General features: G+C 45.5%; 1 protein-coding gene across 2 annotated transcripts in view; it reads left to right on the forward strand.

Moving 5' to 3' along the window:
- ezrb (ezrin b) overlaps nucleotides 1-17,080 on the forward strand; it is a 32,468-nt gene that overhangs the window by 13,310 nt on the left and 2,078 nt on the right. For both annotated transcript variants that reach the window (XM_048250023.1, XM_048250024.1), the window contains exons 4-14: nucleotides 3,947-4,042; nucleotides 5,915-6,037; nucleotides 6,335-6,486; nucleotides 6,878-6,961; nucleotides 7,544-7,690; nucleotides 11,288-11,384; nucleotides 11,638-11,801; nucleotides 12,823-12,953; nucleotides 14,004-14,164; nucleotides 14,734-14,826; nucleotides 15,699-15,932. In XM_048250023.1, coding sequence (XP_048105980.1) covers nucleotides 3,947-4,042; nucleotides 5,915-6,037; nucleotides 6,335-6,486; nucleotides 6,878-6,961; nucleotides 7,544-7,690; nucleotides 11,288-11,384; nucleotides 11,638-11,801; nucleotides 12,823-12,953; nucleotides 14,004-14,164; nucleotides 14,734-14,826; nucleotides 15,699-15,932 — 1,482 coding nt within the window. The remainder of the gene's footprint in view (nucleotides 1-3,946; nucleotides 4,043-5,914; nucleotides 6,038-6,334; nucleotides 6,487-6,877; nucleotides 6,962-7,543; nucleotides 7,691-11,287; nucleotides 11,385-11,637; nucleotides 11,802-12,822; nucleotides 12,954-14,003; nucleotides 14,165-14,733; nucleotides 14,827-15,698; nucleotides 15,933-17,080) is intronic.

Raw genomic sequence — 17,080 nt, forward strand, 5'->3', positions numbered from 1 at the left:
CTCTGTGTCTCTCTCTCTCTCTCTCTCTCTCTCTTCTCTTTGTTCCCAGCTGCACTCTGTGTGTATCTCTCTCTCTCTCTGTCTCTCTGTCTCTCTCTCTTTCTCTCTCTGTCTGCTCTCTCTGTTATTGTTGTATCTTCTCTCTCTCTCTTCTCCTCTCTCTGTCTCTTGTATGTCTGTCTCATGTCTCTTTCTTTCTCTCTCGTTTCTTTCTCTTCTTTCCCTCCCTCTCTCTCTCTTTCTGTATGTGTTTGTGTGTCTCTTCTCTCTCTCTGTGATGTCTTTCTTTCTTTCTTTCTTTCTTTCTTTCTTTTTCTTTCTTTTTTTCTTTATTCTTTCTTTCTTTTTTCTTTCTGTCTCTCTCTCTTTATTTCTCTCTGCAACATTTTCTTTCTTTTCTCTCTCTCTGCATTTCTTTCTGTGTGTCGCTCTCTGTTGCTCTCTCTCTCTCTACCCCCTTCTCTCCATCCTCCCATCCTGAAGGCTGAAGATCATCTCTCTCTCTCTCTGATCTCTCTGTCCAGAACTCTCTGGCTCTCTCTCTCTCTCTACCCCCTTCTCTTCCTCCCATTACAGATCATGAAACTTGTTTTTTTTTTTTTTTTTTCTTTGGAGATCTCCCATTTCAGTAGGGTAGATGCCTCTAAACAAGGAAAAAACAAACCTCTCAATCGAACTCATTCATAAGGATCTATGTTGCTTTAGCATATTAGGTGACTGAGGAGGGGCAGAGAGAGCGAGAGAGCAAGAGTGTAATGTCTGCTTATGCAAGAGCGGGTATTTGAATATACTGAAAGCAAGTGAATTATTTGTGTGTGAGAATATGAAGGTTAAGAGGGAGTGTCTCTTAGACTGGAAACAAACAGAGCAGAGAGGTAGGTGTTGTATAATAGTTCTTGAGTCAGACTTCCTCTTGCATATTTCCTATTTTCAAGTGTTAATGGGTAGGATGAAGCAAGTCTACTACTAACCAGAGGAGCTGTAGGACTACTAACTACTAACTTGAGCATGTTGAAAAATTAGGAACTTTTGCAGAAGAAGTTGGAGGTATTTCAGAAGAGGCTCAGTTTGTGGGTGGGTGGTTGGGTGTTTGGGTGGTTGGGTTGGGGCAGGGCATGGGGGATTAAGGCAAAGGGGGCGGGATATGGCAACCCAACACAAACAGCAGCAGGCCAATAAAGGCTCACGCGGGGACCTTCATCCCCCCCACACACACCCACACACACACACACACACACACACACAGTCTCTGGTCGTGCCAGTGTTTGATTCAATTGCCGGAGCCATTGTGAAGGCACTCTCGTGGAAAAGAATCGAGTGCCCCTCGCCGTTGTTACATGAGATATGAGCACAATAAAAAATGGTGATGGATTTACGGTCACGGGGGGTGTGGGGTGGGGTTGGAAATGAATGGGAAACAATGACACGCCACACTGCCCTTTTCCTTGCCCATCCTCCGAGTCACATCAGGACACGGGCAGGATTTGATTACACCCCCCCTCTCTCTTTCTTTCTTCTCTCCCTCCCCTCTCTCTCTCTCTCTCTCTCTCTCTCGTAAGTAGTTGTGTTTCTGTTGTGGGTGCATGGTCATGCGCATTCCCCTGAAAGGCCTAATGTCCTACATAATTAGACATACAAGGCTATCTGAACATCTGACCTGGGTGCTAACGTGTTTTGAATAGATACTAAATATATAACTAGCTCTGTAGAACATAGTCTCTTGTCTGGGATGTATCCAGGGCAGAGGTAGAAGACTCAGTCAAAGTCCTACTACATATTTGTTGCATCCACTCATTAAAAACACCGCTGATTTTAATTAGCTCTTATTGAATTCAGGTATTCAGTCAGGTTTCATATTCATGTCAGCTAATGCATAAAATCACCAGTGTTAAGTGCACAAGTAAAACCAATACATGATAGGACAATGACTTTCTGAAGGTGGAATTTTCTACCTCTGCCGTGGTGTGTGGTTCTGAATGCAGGCTGGAGATTCTAGTGGCCTACAGTAGCAGGAGGTTTGTAATCTTTCTGCTTTGTGTGAAGAGTTCTTGTGGGTGGGGTGTCGGTGTGTTCAGACTCATCTCTCCTCATTGGGTTCACAACTGCTGTTTGAGTTCTATTTTTTGCGCGCGCCCGCTTGTGCTCTGCGGCAGGCCTTTGAACTCCTCACACAAGCCAGTCATTACAGAGCCCGAACCCGCTAATTGTCCCCCTGAGCTGAGGAGGCGTTGACTGTCTCTCGTGCTTGCCATTTTCTCCTTTTCTTTTCTACCCTTTATATCGGCCTACTACTGCTTATTCTCCTCTTTCTAACAACAACCCAACAACAACAGCAACTTCCTCAACTTTTTTCTTTCTTTTCTTTCTTTCTTTCTTTCTTCTATATCTTGTCTCTGTCTCTGCTCTCTCTTTCTTTGTATCTCTATCTCTCTCTCTATCTATCTATATATCTCTCTATATATATATATCTCTCTATATATATCTGATATATATATATATCTCTCTGATATATATATCTATCTCTGTCTCTATATATCTCTCTCTCTCTCTGTCTCTCTCTCTCTCTCTCTCTCTCTCTCTCTCTCTCTCTCTCTGTCTCTCTCTCGTGCTTCTGTGTGTCTGCATGTCTCCCAGCTGTCTCCCAGCTCTTTGTAAAGGGGCCAAACGACCCAATGAGGTTCAAGGGGAACAGATGAATCTCTGGAGGAGTCATGGGGTGTTGGGTGATTAAAGTGCTGCGGGAGAGAGTATCGAATTAAGCCAATTCCAAAATGCATGCAACCCTCTGGGCCCCCTTAAGTTAAATAGAGATTTCCCGAAAATGCCCATAAATAAAGTGTCTTTCTGAAATCCCAGAACCATTCTAAAGTGTAATCATAAACACCAATGGATGAGCAGAGGGTAGAAATATAAGCAGTTAGCCATTTAAGTGCTCACCAGTGGTCTGAAAATTGTCGGGTAAACGTGAGGCAGCTTGTCTAGTTCGAGCCGCCAGGCTCGTGGCCGCCTTTCTAAAAGGCCGTTCTGCTCGGCTGCCATCGCACAAGCGGCCTCTCCATCCTTGCTTTATACGCAGATGACTTCATTGTTTTGGCTGTTTTGTTCGTGCGAGAGGTCACGGCTCTTAAGTCACCTGCAGTCAGTTCTGCTTTAGGGCGTCTGTGCATTCAGTTTTGATATCATGAGTGTATTTGAAGTCTTACCTAAAGAATGCCTGTACATTAGTCCAGGGGCATCACCACCAACATGATGTGTGTGTCTTTGGTGCATGTTGAGGACAGGGTTGCTGGGTTGCCTGCCTTCCTGGATTTAGTGCAGAGAGGTTGATCAGGCTTGACAGCCATCTTACTTCAAAATATGAAACTAGTTTTCACAAATCTAATGTATATGGCATCATTGATGGTGAAAAGAAATGGTGCAACTGTGCAGAGAAAGTCATATTACATCTGCCACCTGCTTTGTGTATCGGCACCACTGTCACGCTTAGTAAATTACACACACACCTCAGAGTTTGCTCAAAATCCCGTCCAAACAAAGCTGCTGTCCGTGTGTGAGATGAGCCTAGGGCTACTGTCATGGTCCCCTGAGCGTGACCAGGGCACGCTTCCAGCGTAGGGACCGCAGCCCTGACTCTGCCCAATGGCTTCTATCCTACAGCTCCTCTGGTGAGCGGCAGCGTAGCTTTATCAGTGCCAGTGTTGTAGGAGTCGTATGTGCAGTCATTACCTATGCTAATATTGCGTGTGCTTACACTGAATCTGATGGGAAGCATCACTGCAAACAATTTGCTTAATGCTATTTATATTTCATGGCCAGAAGTCCAAATATGTCATTATTACGTCATTACTTGTCTCTCCTATCAAAACGGTAGTGATGTCATTACTCCCTAAGACTGCCAGTGTAGATAGTCAAATGTTCATGTCTGTTCCTTCTGTCTCTTCCACAGGTGGTCAAAACCATCGGTCTGCGGGAGGTCTGGTACTTCGGCCTGCAGCACGTAGATAGCAAAGGCTACCATACCTGGCTCAAGCTGGATAAAAAGGTAGACACTCACTCACTGTCTGCCGAGACTGGGCCCACACACCACCCTGGCAGTATTAATTCATTGTTGTGTTTATGCTGTATAAACTTTGTTTTTATGACATGACTGTACTATATATATATATATATATATATGTAACATTTTAGTGCTACTATTAATAACATTGTAGGGCATAAATGATGCAAATTAGATATTCATTTGTACTTTCAGACTCTTTAAGGACCATAAAGCATAACAATTTCAGTATCATGTATTTCTTAAACATGATTTGATTTCTGAAAGTTTGAAATCTGATTAAGGACTATGGCAGCTGGTTTTGGTCCTCGATTACAAATCCATGGCGTTATTTGACCAACCTTCACAATCCTCTCTATCACTGATACTATACGGCCACATTCTTGAGAAAGGTGTGGCTGGGACTCTCACTCAAATTACCAGCCTAGCACTTCAAAGGAATTATAGGAACCCGCATCAACAAGCATCAGATGTTGTAAATAACCATACTGTCAACACCTCTCTCTAACTCCTGTCAGCTGACTTATCAGTGCTCAGTAAACAGCCATCTTTGCAGTGAGTTAGAGTATCTCTGCGTTGAACTTCGACGTGGCCCTGTGAAGCTGGACCCAGGTGGCCTGCATGTTTTCCCTGAGCAAACACCGCCCTCAGCTCTTAGCACGTTTGCGCTAGCATGCTAGCTCTGACGCCCTCTAGCCATGTAAGCTCAGGCGTAGCTCAGCTACACCCCTCCAGCCCACTCCAGCCCCTCCACCACCACCTTTGTGGTCTTGCGCCGAGGTGAACGTGAGGAATGGAGATTTTCCAGCAGGAGTGTGCATTTCTGACGTGCCTCCACCAAGGCCCTCCTAGCCCCAATGCCTCCACTCTCAGTATTGACAGAAGACACAGGAGCTTGTTACGCTGAGAGAGATCAGCATGCAGCCTGTTAGAAAACATCTTAAAGGGCAGTCTGTTCATATCATAACACATTGTTTTATAGCAGGGACAAATTTGAGTATTTACAGATGGGCCTGGCCTTAGCGGAATATTTCCAGTCGTTTAGTTTTTTTTCTAAACGGGAGTCTGAGGCCTGTGGTCGAGGGGATAGTTAGAAGGGAGGAAGAGCTGGGCAAGTTCCACCAGTAGAGCCGTTTAGTGCTGACACTGAGCTACTACTCAGCACAATGGAAAGTGGAATATTGCAGACTGTTTCTCTCTCTCTCTCTCTTTCTCACACACGCATGCACTCACTCACTCACTCATTCACTTACTTTCTCATTTACTCCCATACATGCTCCTTATCTTTCCTTTTACGTTAATATTTTCTGTTCCTCTTCTTGGCATGTATATATGCTCGTCAAACAAAAAATATTGTGAAAAAAGTGAAGTGATACTTGCAGCAGATGTCATTTAGAGTCACAAACTAACTTTCATGCATTCACAAATTCCCCCTCCCCCACATTTTAAGCTGTGGAATCAGTGTTGTCCTACTTTAGTGTAAGTTCTCTGTGGTGATAATTGGAATGAGTGTGCCCAGTCAGTGCATAGCAGTAATACTACACCAGCTGGCTTTCAGGGTTTGCATTTTGAACAGCTGAGTCTGAATTTCCACCCACGAGGAGGTAACTGTCAGTTAATGTGAGTGTAACTGATTTCCAACAACTGTTAATGATTCACTTTCTTTTCTCTTCTCCTGTTTTTTCTCTCCTCCTTTTGGCTTCTTATGTTGTTATTTCTTCTTCCTTTTCCCTGTCCTTGTTCATCTCTTCATTTCTGCTCCTCTACCTCCCTCTCTCCCTCCCTCCTTCTCTCTACTCTCTCTTTTCTCCTGTCCTCCATCTTTCCCACCCCCTTCTTCTCTCCTCTCCTCCACAGGTCTCCTCACAGGACGTGAAGAAGGAGAACCCCCTGCAGTTTAAGTTTCGGGCTAAGTTCTTCCCTGAGGACGTGTCTGAAGAGCTCATCCAGGACATTACGCAGAAGCTCTTCTTCATGCAGGTCAGGAGACAACCACTGCAGTCTCCCTCTATGTGGGGCAGAACCCTGTTAACTTACTGATGGGAAATGGAACACCCTTAACATGAACCTTCAAGTTTTACTTGGAGCCCTGAGTTGAGGGGTATTTTTAAAATGCCTTAGGAACCTTTTTGGGGGGTCAACTCTATGGCAACAAACCTTTTGAAGAGCTTATGATGCCTTGTTTTCCCTGCAATGTTCCTCCTTCCACATGATAAAGTGATGATTATTCCAGGCAAACAAGGGCACATTCAGTAAAAAAAATGGTCCATCCCATAGGTAAAGGATGCACTTTTGAGTGATGAAATCTACTGCCCACCTGAGACTGCTGTGCTGCTGGCATCCTATGCTGTCCAGGCCAAGTTTGGTGACTTCAGCAAGGAGGCACACAAGCCTGGATACCTCACATCAGATCGCCTGTTGCCTCAACGGTAAGGATGAAGGGGAGTAAGCCAATGTACAGAGGTGGGATGATGTGTTCTTGGTATAACCTGTGTACGGTATACTTGACTGTCCCACACTGTCTGGACTCAAACTCACTGTGCCAGTGTCAGTGGTAGGCCTACCAGCAAGGAGCCTAACCCATTGGTACAGAGTATGTTGCGGTATGTCTTAGTTGTCGAGGAGTTTGTTGGATCACTGCACAGCACTCTTCTAGCTGCCTGTCATTAAACATGTGTGTTTGTTGCATGTGTACCAACAGGTACATTTGCCCACAGGCGTTCTGTCTGTCTCAGTTTGGAAATGTGTATACATTTGATCTATACTTCTAGCCACTAATGTGGTGTGTGTGTGTCTGTGTGTGTGTGTGTCCGTCCTCAGTGTGTTGGAGCAGCACAAGCTGTCTCGAGAGCAGTGGGAGGAGAGGATCCAGGTGTGGCACGAGGAGCACAAGGGCATGCTCAGGTAACCGCTGCACACTTGAACATGCCACACACAAACATACACATGGGCTTCCTGAAGCCATCATCTGATCGCACACATCCTGGCATGGGGGTTCACTTTCAGGATTGACAGGCTTTATTCCAGCACGCCAAACATGATAACATATATTAGCACTGATTAGAGAGTAGAGATATGCGTTGTCCTATCTCCCTCATCACACTATACCCACATACAGAAGCTCTCCTCTCTCGGATAAGGTGAAGGTGGAAGTGGTATGGAATCACTGGAAAGAGACTGGATCACTCTGATTAAATTTGCAGCCATTTCTAGCACAAACAGACTGACAGACTAACGTTTTTGACACTGTGTCTTCCTTTTGACTCTGATGAATGCACAGCCATGTCAAAACGTTAGTCTGTTAGTATGTTGAAACGTTAGTCTGTTAGTCTGTCTACATCAGTAAAGGCTGCCCATTTAATCTGTGTGCTCCTGTCTCTTTGGTGTTTTCGATGTGTGGACTATCCTATTTCAACAGGTGTGGAATCACATTTTTTCCCATTTGTCCTTCTAACTGATAACATTGGCACTCTGTAATGTGCGTAGAGAGGATGCCATGCTGGAGTACCTGAAGATCGCGCAGGACCTGGAGATGTATGGCGTCAACTACTTTGACATCAAGAACAAGAAGGGCACAGAGTTGTGGCTGGGCGTGGATGCGCTCGGGCTCAACATCTACGAGAAGACAGACAAGTGAGTTGGATGCACTGTGCCTCACGTGAAGGGCCTGCTTCAGATCTGCCAGTCAGCACGACATTCAGACATTTGATTGACTGCAGCTTTAGGTTGCAAGATCATGGTGTGTTTGCTGGAATTTTGCAAAGGGCCCCATGAATGCTAAAATCAAGTGAGTTGAGCATTCAGGAGCATAGATTCTGCAGGATGTGGTACGGTGTAGGTTGCTGGTGTCAAAGGGTCAACAGGTCATAGTTAGGGATGGTTTCACACAGCTGGTTAAAGGCACACTATGAAAGATTTTCACCTTTTTATTAAGCCAATTTGATGGTAAACAAACTTGTATTAGGCGAATCGTTCACCTAGTATAGCTATACAGCATAGACGTAGCAAGTCCCAGCCAAGAAAACCAGCCAAGCAACTTCCAAGTGTGGCGCCCCACCAAAACTTGCGAGAATCTGAAACATTACCCTACAGTAGATATTTCTCGCTGGAGATAGTTTTTGCCTGTTGTTAATCCTTCACCTCCACAACAAAAGCATTTGCATTGTGTACAGGGGGGTCGCAAGAAGTTTGCTATTTACAATAGCAGAGTAACATATGAATACATTGAGACTCTAAAGGGAGCTTTAAACTCGCCAAAAATACCTAAACCTGCATAGTGTACCTTTTAATCTCTGTTTGAGGTCAATAGGTCAGTCCCACTTCCTCCACAGTTATTTCCTCCTTTGCACTTGTTGCTACGGTAACAGTAATACAGTAATTGAAATGGATACACTTTATGCTGGAAATTTGAAATCATGATTGCCAATCTCTTGTTTTTTTGAGAGCAGGTGGAACTAATAGAAAGTAAATGTGAGGGTTCTCCCATGTGTAGAGAGCAGTGCCTCTGTTGTAACCATAGTGACTTGCCGAACATGGACTGGTTTTTCAGGCAAAGATTGCGTGTCTGCAGGAAAAATGCACTGCTTAGTGTGGAGAGGAGGGAGAGAAAGAGAGAGAAGGCAGTGCCCTCTGTTGTAACCCAATGGTGACTGCTTTCAGGGGCCTTTGCACACTGAGCCCTCCAGGGACTTCACTCTCCTAAGGCTCAGCGGCACACATGCACGCACACACACACACACACACTCTCCTAAGGCTCAGCGGCACACATGCACGCACACACACACACACACACACACACACGCCCACACACATGCGCACACACACATACCATATACACACATGCACGCACACACACACACACACACACGCCCACACACATGCGCACACACACATACCATATACACACATGCACACACACACACACACACATGCACACACACACACACACACACACACACGCCCACACACACGCGCACACACACATACCATATACACACATGCACACACACATACCATATACACGCATGCACGCACACACACACATACCATATACACGCATGCACACACACACATACCATATACACACATGCACACACACACATACCATATACACGCATGCACGCACACACACACATACCATATACACGCATGCACACACACACATACCATATGCACGCACACACATTATCATAGTACACGCATGCACACACATCGCCGCACACATCTTTTTACACACACACACACACACAGGCGCTACACACATTACGCACACATACCATATACCATATACACGCATGCACACACACATGCCGCACACACATGCGGTTACGCGCACACACACACACACACACACACACAGGCTTCACACACACATGCATTACACACATACCATATACACGCATGCACACACACACACGTACCATATACACGCATGCACACACACGCATGCACATACACACGTACATACACAACTGTCTGTCTCTCTTTCTTTCTCTCTTTCTTTCTTTCTTTTCCTTCTTTCTTCTTTCTTTTTGTCATTTCTCTCCCAGCCTTACTCTTGTTTTGTTCACTCACACACACACACACACACACACACTCACTCAACACACTCACTCAACACACTCACATATTCTTCAGACACTCTACCAATCCCTGGCTAATGCCTGTATTGTATGAAAACTAGGACAGGGAGTAATTGTTCAGACTCCTGTGGCACAGTTCCCCGCTGCGTCACCTGCGACTCAAAGAAGAGTGCTGAGATCCGTGTAGAATATCAGCCGTGCATTCAGCCCGCCTACCCCTTTCCATGTCCCCACTTCAAGGACCTTGGATGCCATCTGTCCTCCCTCAGTTTCCCCCCCATCTCTCCGAACCTCTCAAAGCAGTTTTTCCAGGAGTCCCTAGCCAATTACGAGGGCTGTTGTGCCAACCTTGGTGCCCATAGCCAAAATGGCAGTTGCCTAACCCCCAGCTTTGGCTAATCTGCTGCTCATAAAACGGCCAGAATCACCAGGAGTTAATCCTCTGGCGTAGGCTGGCACTCAGACAGATGCACGCCTCTCCCTAATGCCCATTAACGGCCCTCATTAAGGCCAGATTGCTTCTCTCGGCTCTCCTCATGGTTTAAATGGTAAAGAAACCAAGTCATGATGACCAAAGGCTTTAAAGTTGATGATGCACATAGGGCAACTTTTTGGGTAATTTTGCCAGGCAAGGCTACTGACAGTTGTTGTTTAGGCACTTTTTCTGTTTATATTGGGAAACATTTTTTTTGTGGTGTTTTTGTTTTGAGAACATCAATCAGCAGGCAACTCATGTCACAATTACCCAATCAGAACGTTATGAGCCTATAATGTTATTGCCCGGCAACATTGCTCAGAAAGCTGTCCCATGTATCACCACTGTACGCCATCAATGTATTCTCTGTACTGTATAAATGATCGTTGACAGTTCACTTCAAAAGCTGGAGATGGACAATCGGTAATTAGTGGCCATTGAAAATAATGGAAGGCAGATTACAAAATACTGGAATATTGAGTTAAGCTTATCTGGTTTCCACATGCCTGTACATGTTCTGAAAGTGTGCCTCGGTATCTATGACACAATCGTAGCCGTTCCCAGCGTGTCAGAGCCAAGGCAGGCCCAGCTCTACTATTGTTTGGTTGTGCGCTGCGAAGCCGGTCTGTTGTCGGGTATCCGGCATCCTCGTCGGTGGACACAATGCCAGTGAGCGCCACACCCGAGAGGCCAATCATAGCAATGCCATGTCGTGGCTGTGAGGGGCATGGCAGGGGAGAGGGAGGGGGGGGGTGGGGGTGCACGGCGCAAATGCCCGACGCGACACGGCGCAGCCTAGCCTAGCCAAGCCCAGCCCAGCCCTTTGTGCCTCTGAGGAGCTGGCATTGTTCAATGGCCCGAGCGGTGCAGGCAGGAACCCTTTCAAAATGGTTGACTTTCACCACCTTCCTGATTCCCTTCCACTCATTGGCTGGATATTGTTATTGTTTTTCAATGATTTGAAAAATGTTAGATTTTACATTTTAACCCACCAACAGTGCCATGGGTTCAGCCTCATCAGTTTCTTGGCACCAAAAGTACACAAAACAAATGTTTTCTTCTCTCAGTAACCACAGAATACGAGCGTTTTAACATTCACAGCAACAAGCAATCATTACTTGAATTTATTTAATTCGGTATCACTTCCTTTCTCTGTGTATTGTCCTAATCCAGATTGACCCCAAAGATTGGATTTCCATGGAGTGAAATCAGGAACATCTCCTTCAATGATAAGAAGTTTGTCATCAAGCCCATTGACAAGAAAGCCCCAGTAAGTACTGTTTCAATGTCAGCCAGTAGGCATATCATAAAGTAGAGAAATAATAATAATAATAACAACAATAACTTTCTAAATGGTTGAAATAGTCATTTATACTCCTGTTGCGGGTTCATCTTTGTTAATCTTGTGTTTTGCGAAATAACTAGTAAATAAATAAAAAACGAAATAAATAGTTTTGAAATAACAACAACAACTTTCTAAACTTGCGTCTTCTCACTCACTCCTTCCTCTCCCATGTGTCCAGGACTTTGTGTTCTACGCCCCTCGACTCCGCATCAATAAGCGCATCCTGCAGCTCTGCATGGGGAACCACGAGCTGTACATGCGCCGCAGGAAGCCCGACACCATCGAGGTCCAGCAGATGAAGGCCCAGGCTCGCGAGGAGAAGCACCAGAAACAGCTGGACCGGTGAGCAGGCGCATTAGGGGCCAGAGACGAGGGGCATTGCAGCATGTGCTAGGAGTTATATGGTTATACAAGTTATTTGGGTGTAGGCCTCAGCCGTTTTTGCCAAATCGGTCATTGCATTGGTTGGCCATGGCATTGATATGGTAGGGCTAATATTTAAAAAAAATAAAATAACTTAAAGATACTTAAAAATAACTAAGTATTGTTTAAGCAGAGCTTTTACAGTGGGCCTAATGCTCAACAGTAGCTTAGCTGTGATGGCTCAGATAGTCTGGAAGAAGGACAGTGCGTTGTTTGCAAAGATCATGAGAAAAAAATCTTCTCATTTAAGCTATAAATTATACTGAGCAATTGGTTGCAGGATAGAAGAAGTCAAAGTCCAAAAGGACTTTGTGTTGCATGAGGTGGCATGATTTTGTGCAATTGCATCATGCAAGCGTACAAGGGCACATGAGCAGCCAGCCAAGAAGTGTGTGTGCGCCTGTGTGTGTGCCTGTGCCTGTGTGTGTGTCTGTGCCGGTGTGTGTGTCTGTGCCTGTGTGTGTGTGTGTGTGTGCCTGTGTGCCTCTGTGTGTGTGTGTGTGCCTCTGTGTGTGTGTGTGCCTCTGTGTGTGTGTGTGTGCCTGTGTGTGTGTGTGCCTGTGTGTGTGTGTGTGTGTGCCTGCGTGTGTGTGTCTGCGTGTGTGTGGCTACGTGAGTGTGTGTGTGTGTGTGTGTGTGTGTGCCTGTGTGTGTGTGTGTGCCTGTGTGTGTGTGTGTGTGCCTGCGTGTGTGTGTGTGTGCCTGCGTGTGTGTGTCTGCGTGTGTGTGGCTACATGTGCCTGTGTGTGTGTGTGTGCCTGTGTGTGTGCTTTAGAAGACACTGATTGCGTGTGTGAAGCCACGATAGGGCGCTCATCTCTGTGGCCCCCACTGTGCCCGGTTGACAGCGTCGGCGCTGCGTCTTCTTTTTTTAATGCCTTTACGAGCATACGAGTGTCGGCCCCTTTGTCCTCTGACGGGCAGCCTCTCTTATCTGCAGGGCCCAGCTGGAGAGCGAGAAGAAGAAGAGGGAGAACATTGAGCGCGAGAAGGAGCAGATGGAAAGAGAGAAGCAGGAGCTCATGATGCGTCTGTACGAGTTCGAAGAGAAGACCAAGAGGGCTGAGAAAGGTACAAGCCTAACGTGTGTGTGTGTGTGTGTGTGTGTGTGTGTGTGTGTGTGTGTGTGTGTGTGAGGGAGAGTAATAATATAAACATGACTGAGGTGTTATCCTGTGATTTTTTTTTTTTAAGGTTTAATCGACCATTTCATACTTAAAACAGACTGATTTTTGCAGGGCTGTGTGGTGGTTTACTGGCGAGACTTATTGACTTGAATCTAATGTCCACTTTAAGTATTAGAGATCCTCTGAGTGGATTGTTGTTGATTATTTATGTAGGTATTTATATACATATGTGTATGTTTGTATTTATTTATGCACATTTAGTGAGTTCTCCCAGTTATAGAAAATTCACTCTATTTCTATGACATTCAAATATGAACAGGGGTTATTACATGCTGACTCGTTCTTCAGTACTTTGTATAAGTTTTGCTCTATTTGATTTTGAATATAAATCAGTTGTAATTGTTCTGTGAAGTCCACTGACCTCTGCCAGTCTTGGCTGCTGTGCTGATATCTTCAGTTCCTGGGGTCCACAGATAAGACAGAGCTCCGTGGCTAGCTGCTCGGAGTAAGATGATTATCACTCTAACTGGCCTTTATGGAGACTCTCATGGCCTTATCCACCTTTCTATTTGCTGTTCCGGCAATATTTGATCTGAATCTGTGCCGTGCACAACCTATTGTTTATTAATTGTTCCTTTGTGTGTGTGTGTGTGTGTGTGTATGTGCATACTGTATGCCATGTGGTGCATGTGTATCGGTTACATAACTCAATATTTGAGTGTTATCACCTTGTATAGTGCACCAGTCCTGTCATTGATTAATTATTTGCGACGTCACTGTCATATCAGGAAATCTTGTCTTGTCAGGAAAAGCTGGGTACAGTAGGCCAAACTTTTATAGAGATATAGAGATACTTGTGTGTGTGTGTGTTTTTAATGTGTGTGTGAAATGTGGTTTTCACTCTGTGTGTGTTGATGGGGTTTTCGCTCTGTATATGTGTATGTGTTTTTAACTGTGTGTGTGTGTGTGTGTGTGTGTGTGTGTGTGTGTGTAGACCTGCAAGAGCAGATGCAGCGGGCGATGCAGCTGGAGCAGGAGCGGAGAAGAGCAGAGGAGGAGGCGGCGCGGCTGGAGGCCGACAGACAGGCCGCACTGCTGGCCAAGGAGGAGCTGGCCAGACAGGCCGAGGACCAGATGAAGAGCCAGGAGCAGCTGGTGAGACACACACACACACACACACACACACGCCCCCACACACACACACACACACACCGAATACATGCACACAGATTTACTCAGTCATCACACACGCACACATACATGATCATTCACTAGACAAACATAACCACACACACACACACACACACACACACACACACACACACACACACACACACACACATCAGTCTATTCATGTGCAGTGCTGTCCCAGTTGAAATGTGAGCCATGGACAGCAGTGTGTGGTCAGTGTCAGTGCTGTTCTCAGAGGCAGCTGGGATTCACAACAGGGCTGGGGAATAAGTCAGTGCAGAGGTGGCATTAGGACAGAGTTGGGTGTGTGTGTGTGTGTGTGTGTGTGTGTGTGTGTGAGTAATAGGCTACCTGGGCTGGCCGAAACCTGGCACCAAGGGGACAGTTGGCCAGAGCATCCACTGTTGTCACGCTGTTGTGTGGTCAGTTGCTAGGTGAAAGTGGCTCTGGTTTGCTGTCTCATGGCTGTGTCTCTGTCTTTCTTTTTTTGTACACACACACACACACACACACACACATACACACACACACAGGCCGCAGAGCTGGCGGAACACACTGCTAGGATCGCCCTGCTGGAGGAGGCCAGGAAACGCAAGGAGGACGAGGCCAGCACATGGCAACAGAGAGTGAGTTCTCCTCTTACACACACACACACACACACACACACACACACACACACACACTTTTCTCTCTCAATCCATCTCTCTCACACACACACAATCATTCACTTGCAAATTTACTTTTCTGTCTCTTCTTTCACATAGACTCTTTTCTTTCATCATGAATGAACAATAGTGAAATTTGAACAGTCAACATTTCAAATCTTTCCATCCTACCCTTTACCGTTCAAAGTGGCCATTGCTGAATAAAGCCATTATTGTTATTAATGATTAAATGTCTGTATTTCTCTTCTCACCTCTTTGTATCTTCCTTCCCAACCCTCTACCTCTCCACCTCTTAATCTCTGTTTCCCCCCTTCCTTTCCACCTCTCCACCTCGGCCTCTCTGTATCCCCCCCCATTTCTCTGTATCTCCTCTCCATCTCTATCTCTGTATCCCCCTTCCTCTCCACCTCTCCATCTCTTTATCTCTGTATCCCCCTTCCTCTCCACCTCTCCATCTCTTTATCTCTGTATCCCCCTTCCTCTCCACCTCTCCATCTCTTTATCCCCCTTCCTCTCCACCTCTCCATCTCTTTATCTCTGTATCCCCCCCTTCCTCTCCACCTCTCCATTTCTTTATCTCTGTATCCCTCCTTCCTCTCCATCTCTATCTCTGTATCCCCCTTTCCTCTCCACCTCTCCATCTCTTTATCTCTGTATCCCCCCCTTCCTCTCCACCTCTTCATGTCTTTATCTCTGTATCCCCCCTTCCTCTCCACCTCTTTATCCCCCCCTTCCGCGCTACCTCTCCATCTCTTTCTCTCTGTATCTCCCCTTCCTCTCCCCATCTCTCTGTATCCCCCCTTCCTGTCCATCTCTCTCTGTCTTTCCCCCAGGCCCAGAACGCACAGGACGACCTGCTGAAGACGCGCGAGGAGCTGCACCTGGTGCTGACGGTGCCGCCACCCCCCCCCCCCGTCATGGACCACCTGTACGACGGCGACGACGGCGAGGAGAGCACGAGCACGCACAGCGCCGAGCTGCAGAATGAGGGCTTCGATGACCACCGCCAGGAGGAGGAGCGCATCACCGAGGCCGAGAAGAACGAGCGCGTGCAGAAACAGCTGCTGGTGAGTGGGGAGACACACGCGCACACACACACACACATGCACGCACATACGCACGCACACACACACACATGTGCACGCACGCACACACATGCATATGATTTATGATGTATGTATTTAAAATACCTATTGGAAATACAAAATAGTTTTGTGATTTGTATTTTATTGGGTAAAAATGGCTTCATATTTTGTAACTGTGGATTTCTGTAGTTTAAAAATACTGCTAAATATTTTGCTAACACCAATACATTTGGTGATACAATGACTTCATAAAAGTGCAAAACAATGAATGAAGCCTCTGACTGGTCCTAATTTAGTAATTTACCAAGACTTGTTGTGATCAGAATATTGAGATTCAGGAAGATGAGCCAGTGCAAGATGAGTAACACGTAGGTTGCTCACACACAATACACCCCGCTATCACACCACCACAAGTTTCTGAGACCTTTAATCATCTTTTAATCAGTTTCTGAGACCTTTAATCATCATCTTTGTCTTTAGTTAAAAACCAACTAAAAGGGAAATTATCAACAGCTTTACACAGTGCAATATCAAGCATTCTGGCCAAACACTGACAATGAGACTTTATTGTCCGTAATATATGACTATCATTTGAAATTGTTATTTTAAGGTAAAAAACTGCATTGGGTTGCTTTAAAAGCCCACATTCTGTGTCTCTCAATGGGTTAAAGGGTTAGTTTGTACCACTTGACAAGTTCAGTTGTGATTTTTTTAATACATCTCTGATACAGTAGGCTATGAGATGACAGGCAGGTCAGCATAGTTGATCTGTTTGCAGATTTATGGCATGCCTCATAGGCAGAGAAAAGCTGGTGCTCTCAAACACAGTCCACTTTATCAGGAGTCAACGTACTGATGCAGGAATAGATTAAATGGACAGATATGGAAGGTTTGCAAAGGGATTTCATGCTCCCTTTAAAATACAAAATTACAAAAGGGTTCTCGACTGTTGTTGAAAGAAATGGCTGATCTTTAATGCAATATCTACGTTGGCCATTATCAGCAACCATTCATCCAATGTTCCAAAGGCACATTCTGTTTACTAATCTGATATCATTGTAAAAGGCTAACTGAGAACATGGAGATCCCTTTTGCAATTGTGTAAGCACATAATGTAATCTGAAAACTGC

Source organism: Alosa alosa, chromosome 8, assembly GCF_017589495.1.
Source record: "Alosa alosa isolate M-15738 ecotype Scorff River chromosome 8, AALO_Geno_1.1, whole genome shotgun sequence".
Taxonomy (NCBI): domain Eukaryota; kingdom Metazoa; phylum Chordata; class Actinopteri; order Clupeiformes; family Clupeidae; genus Alosa; species Alosa alosa.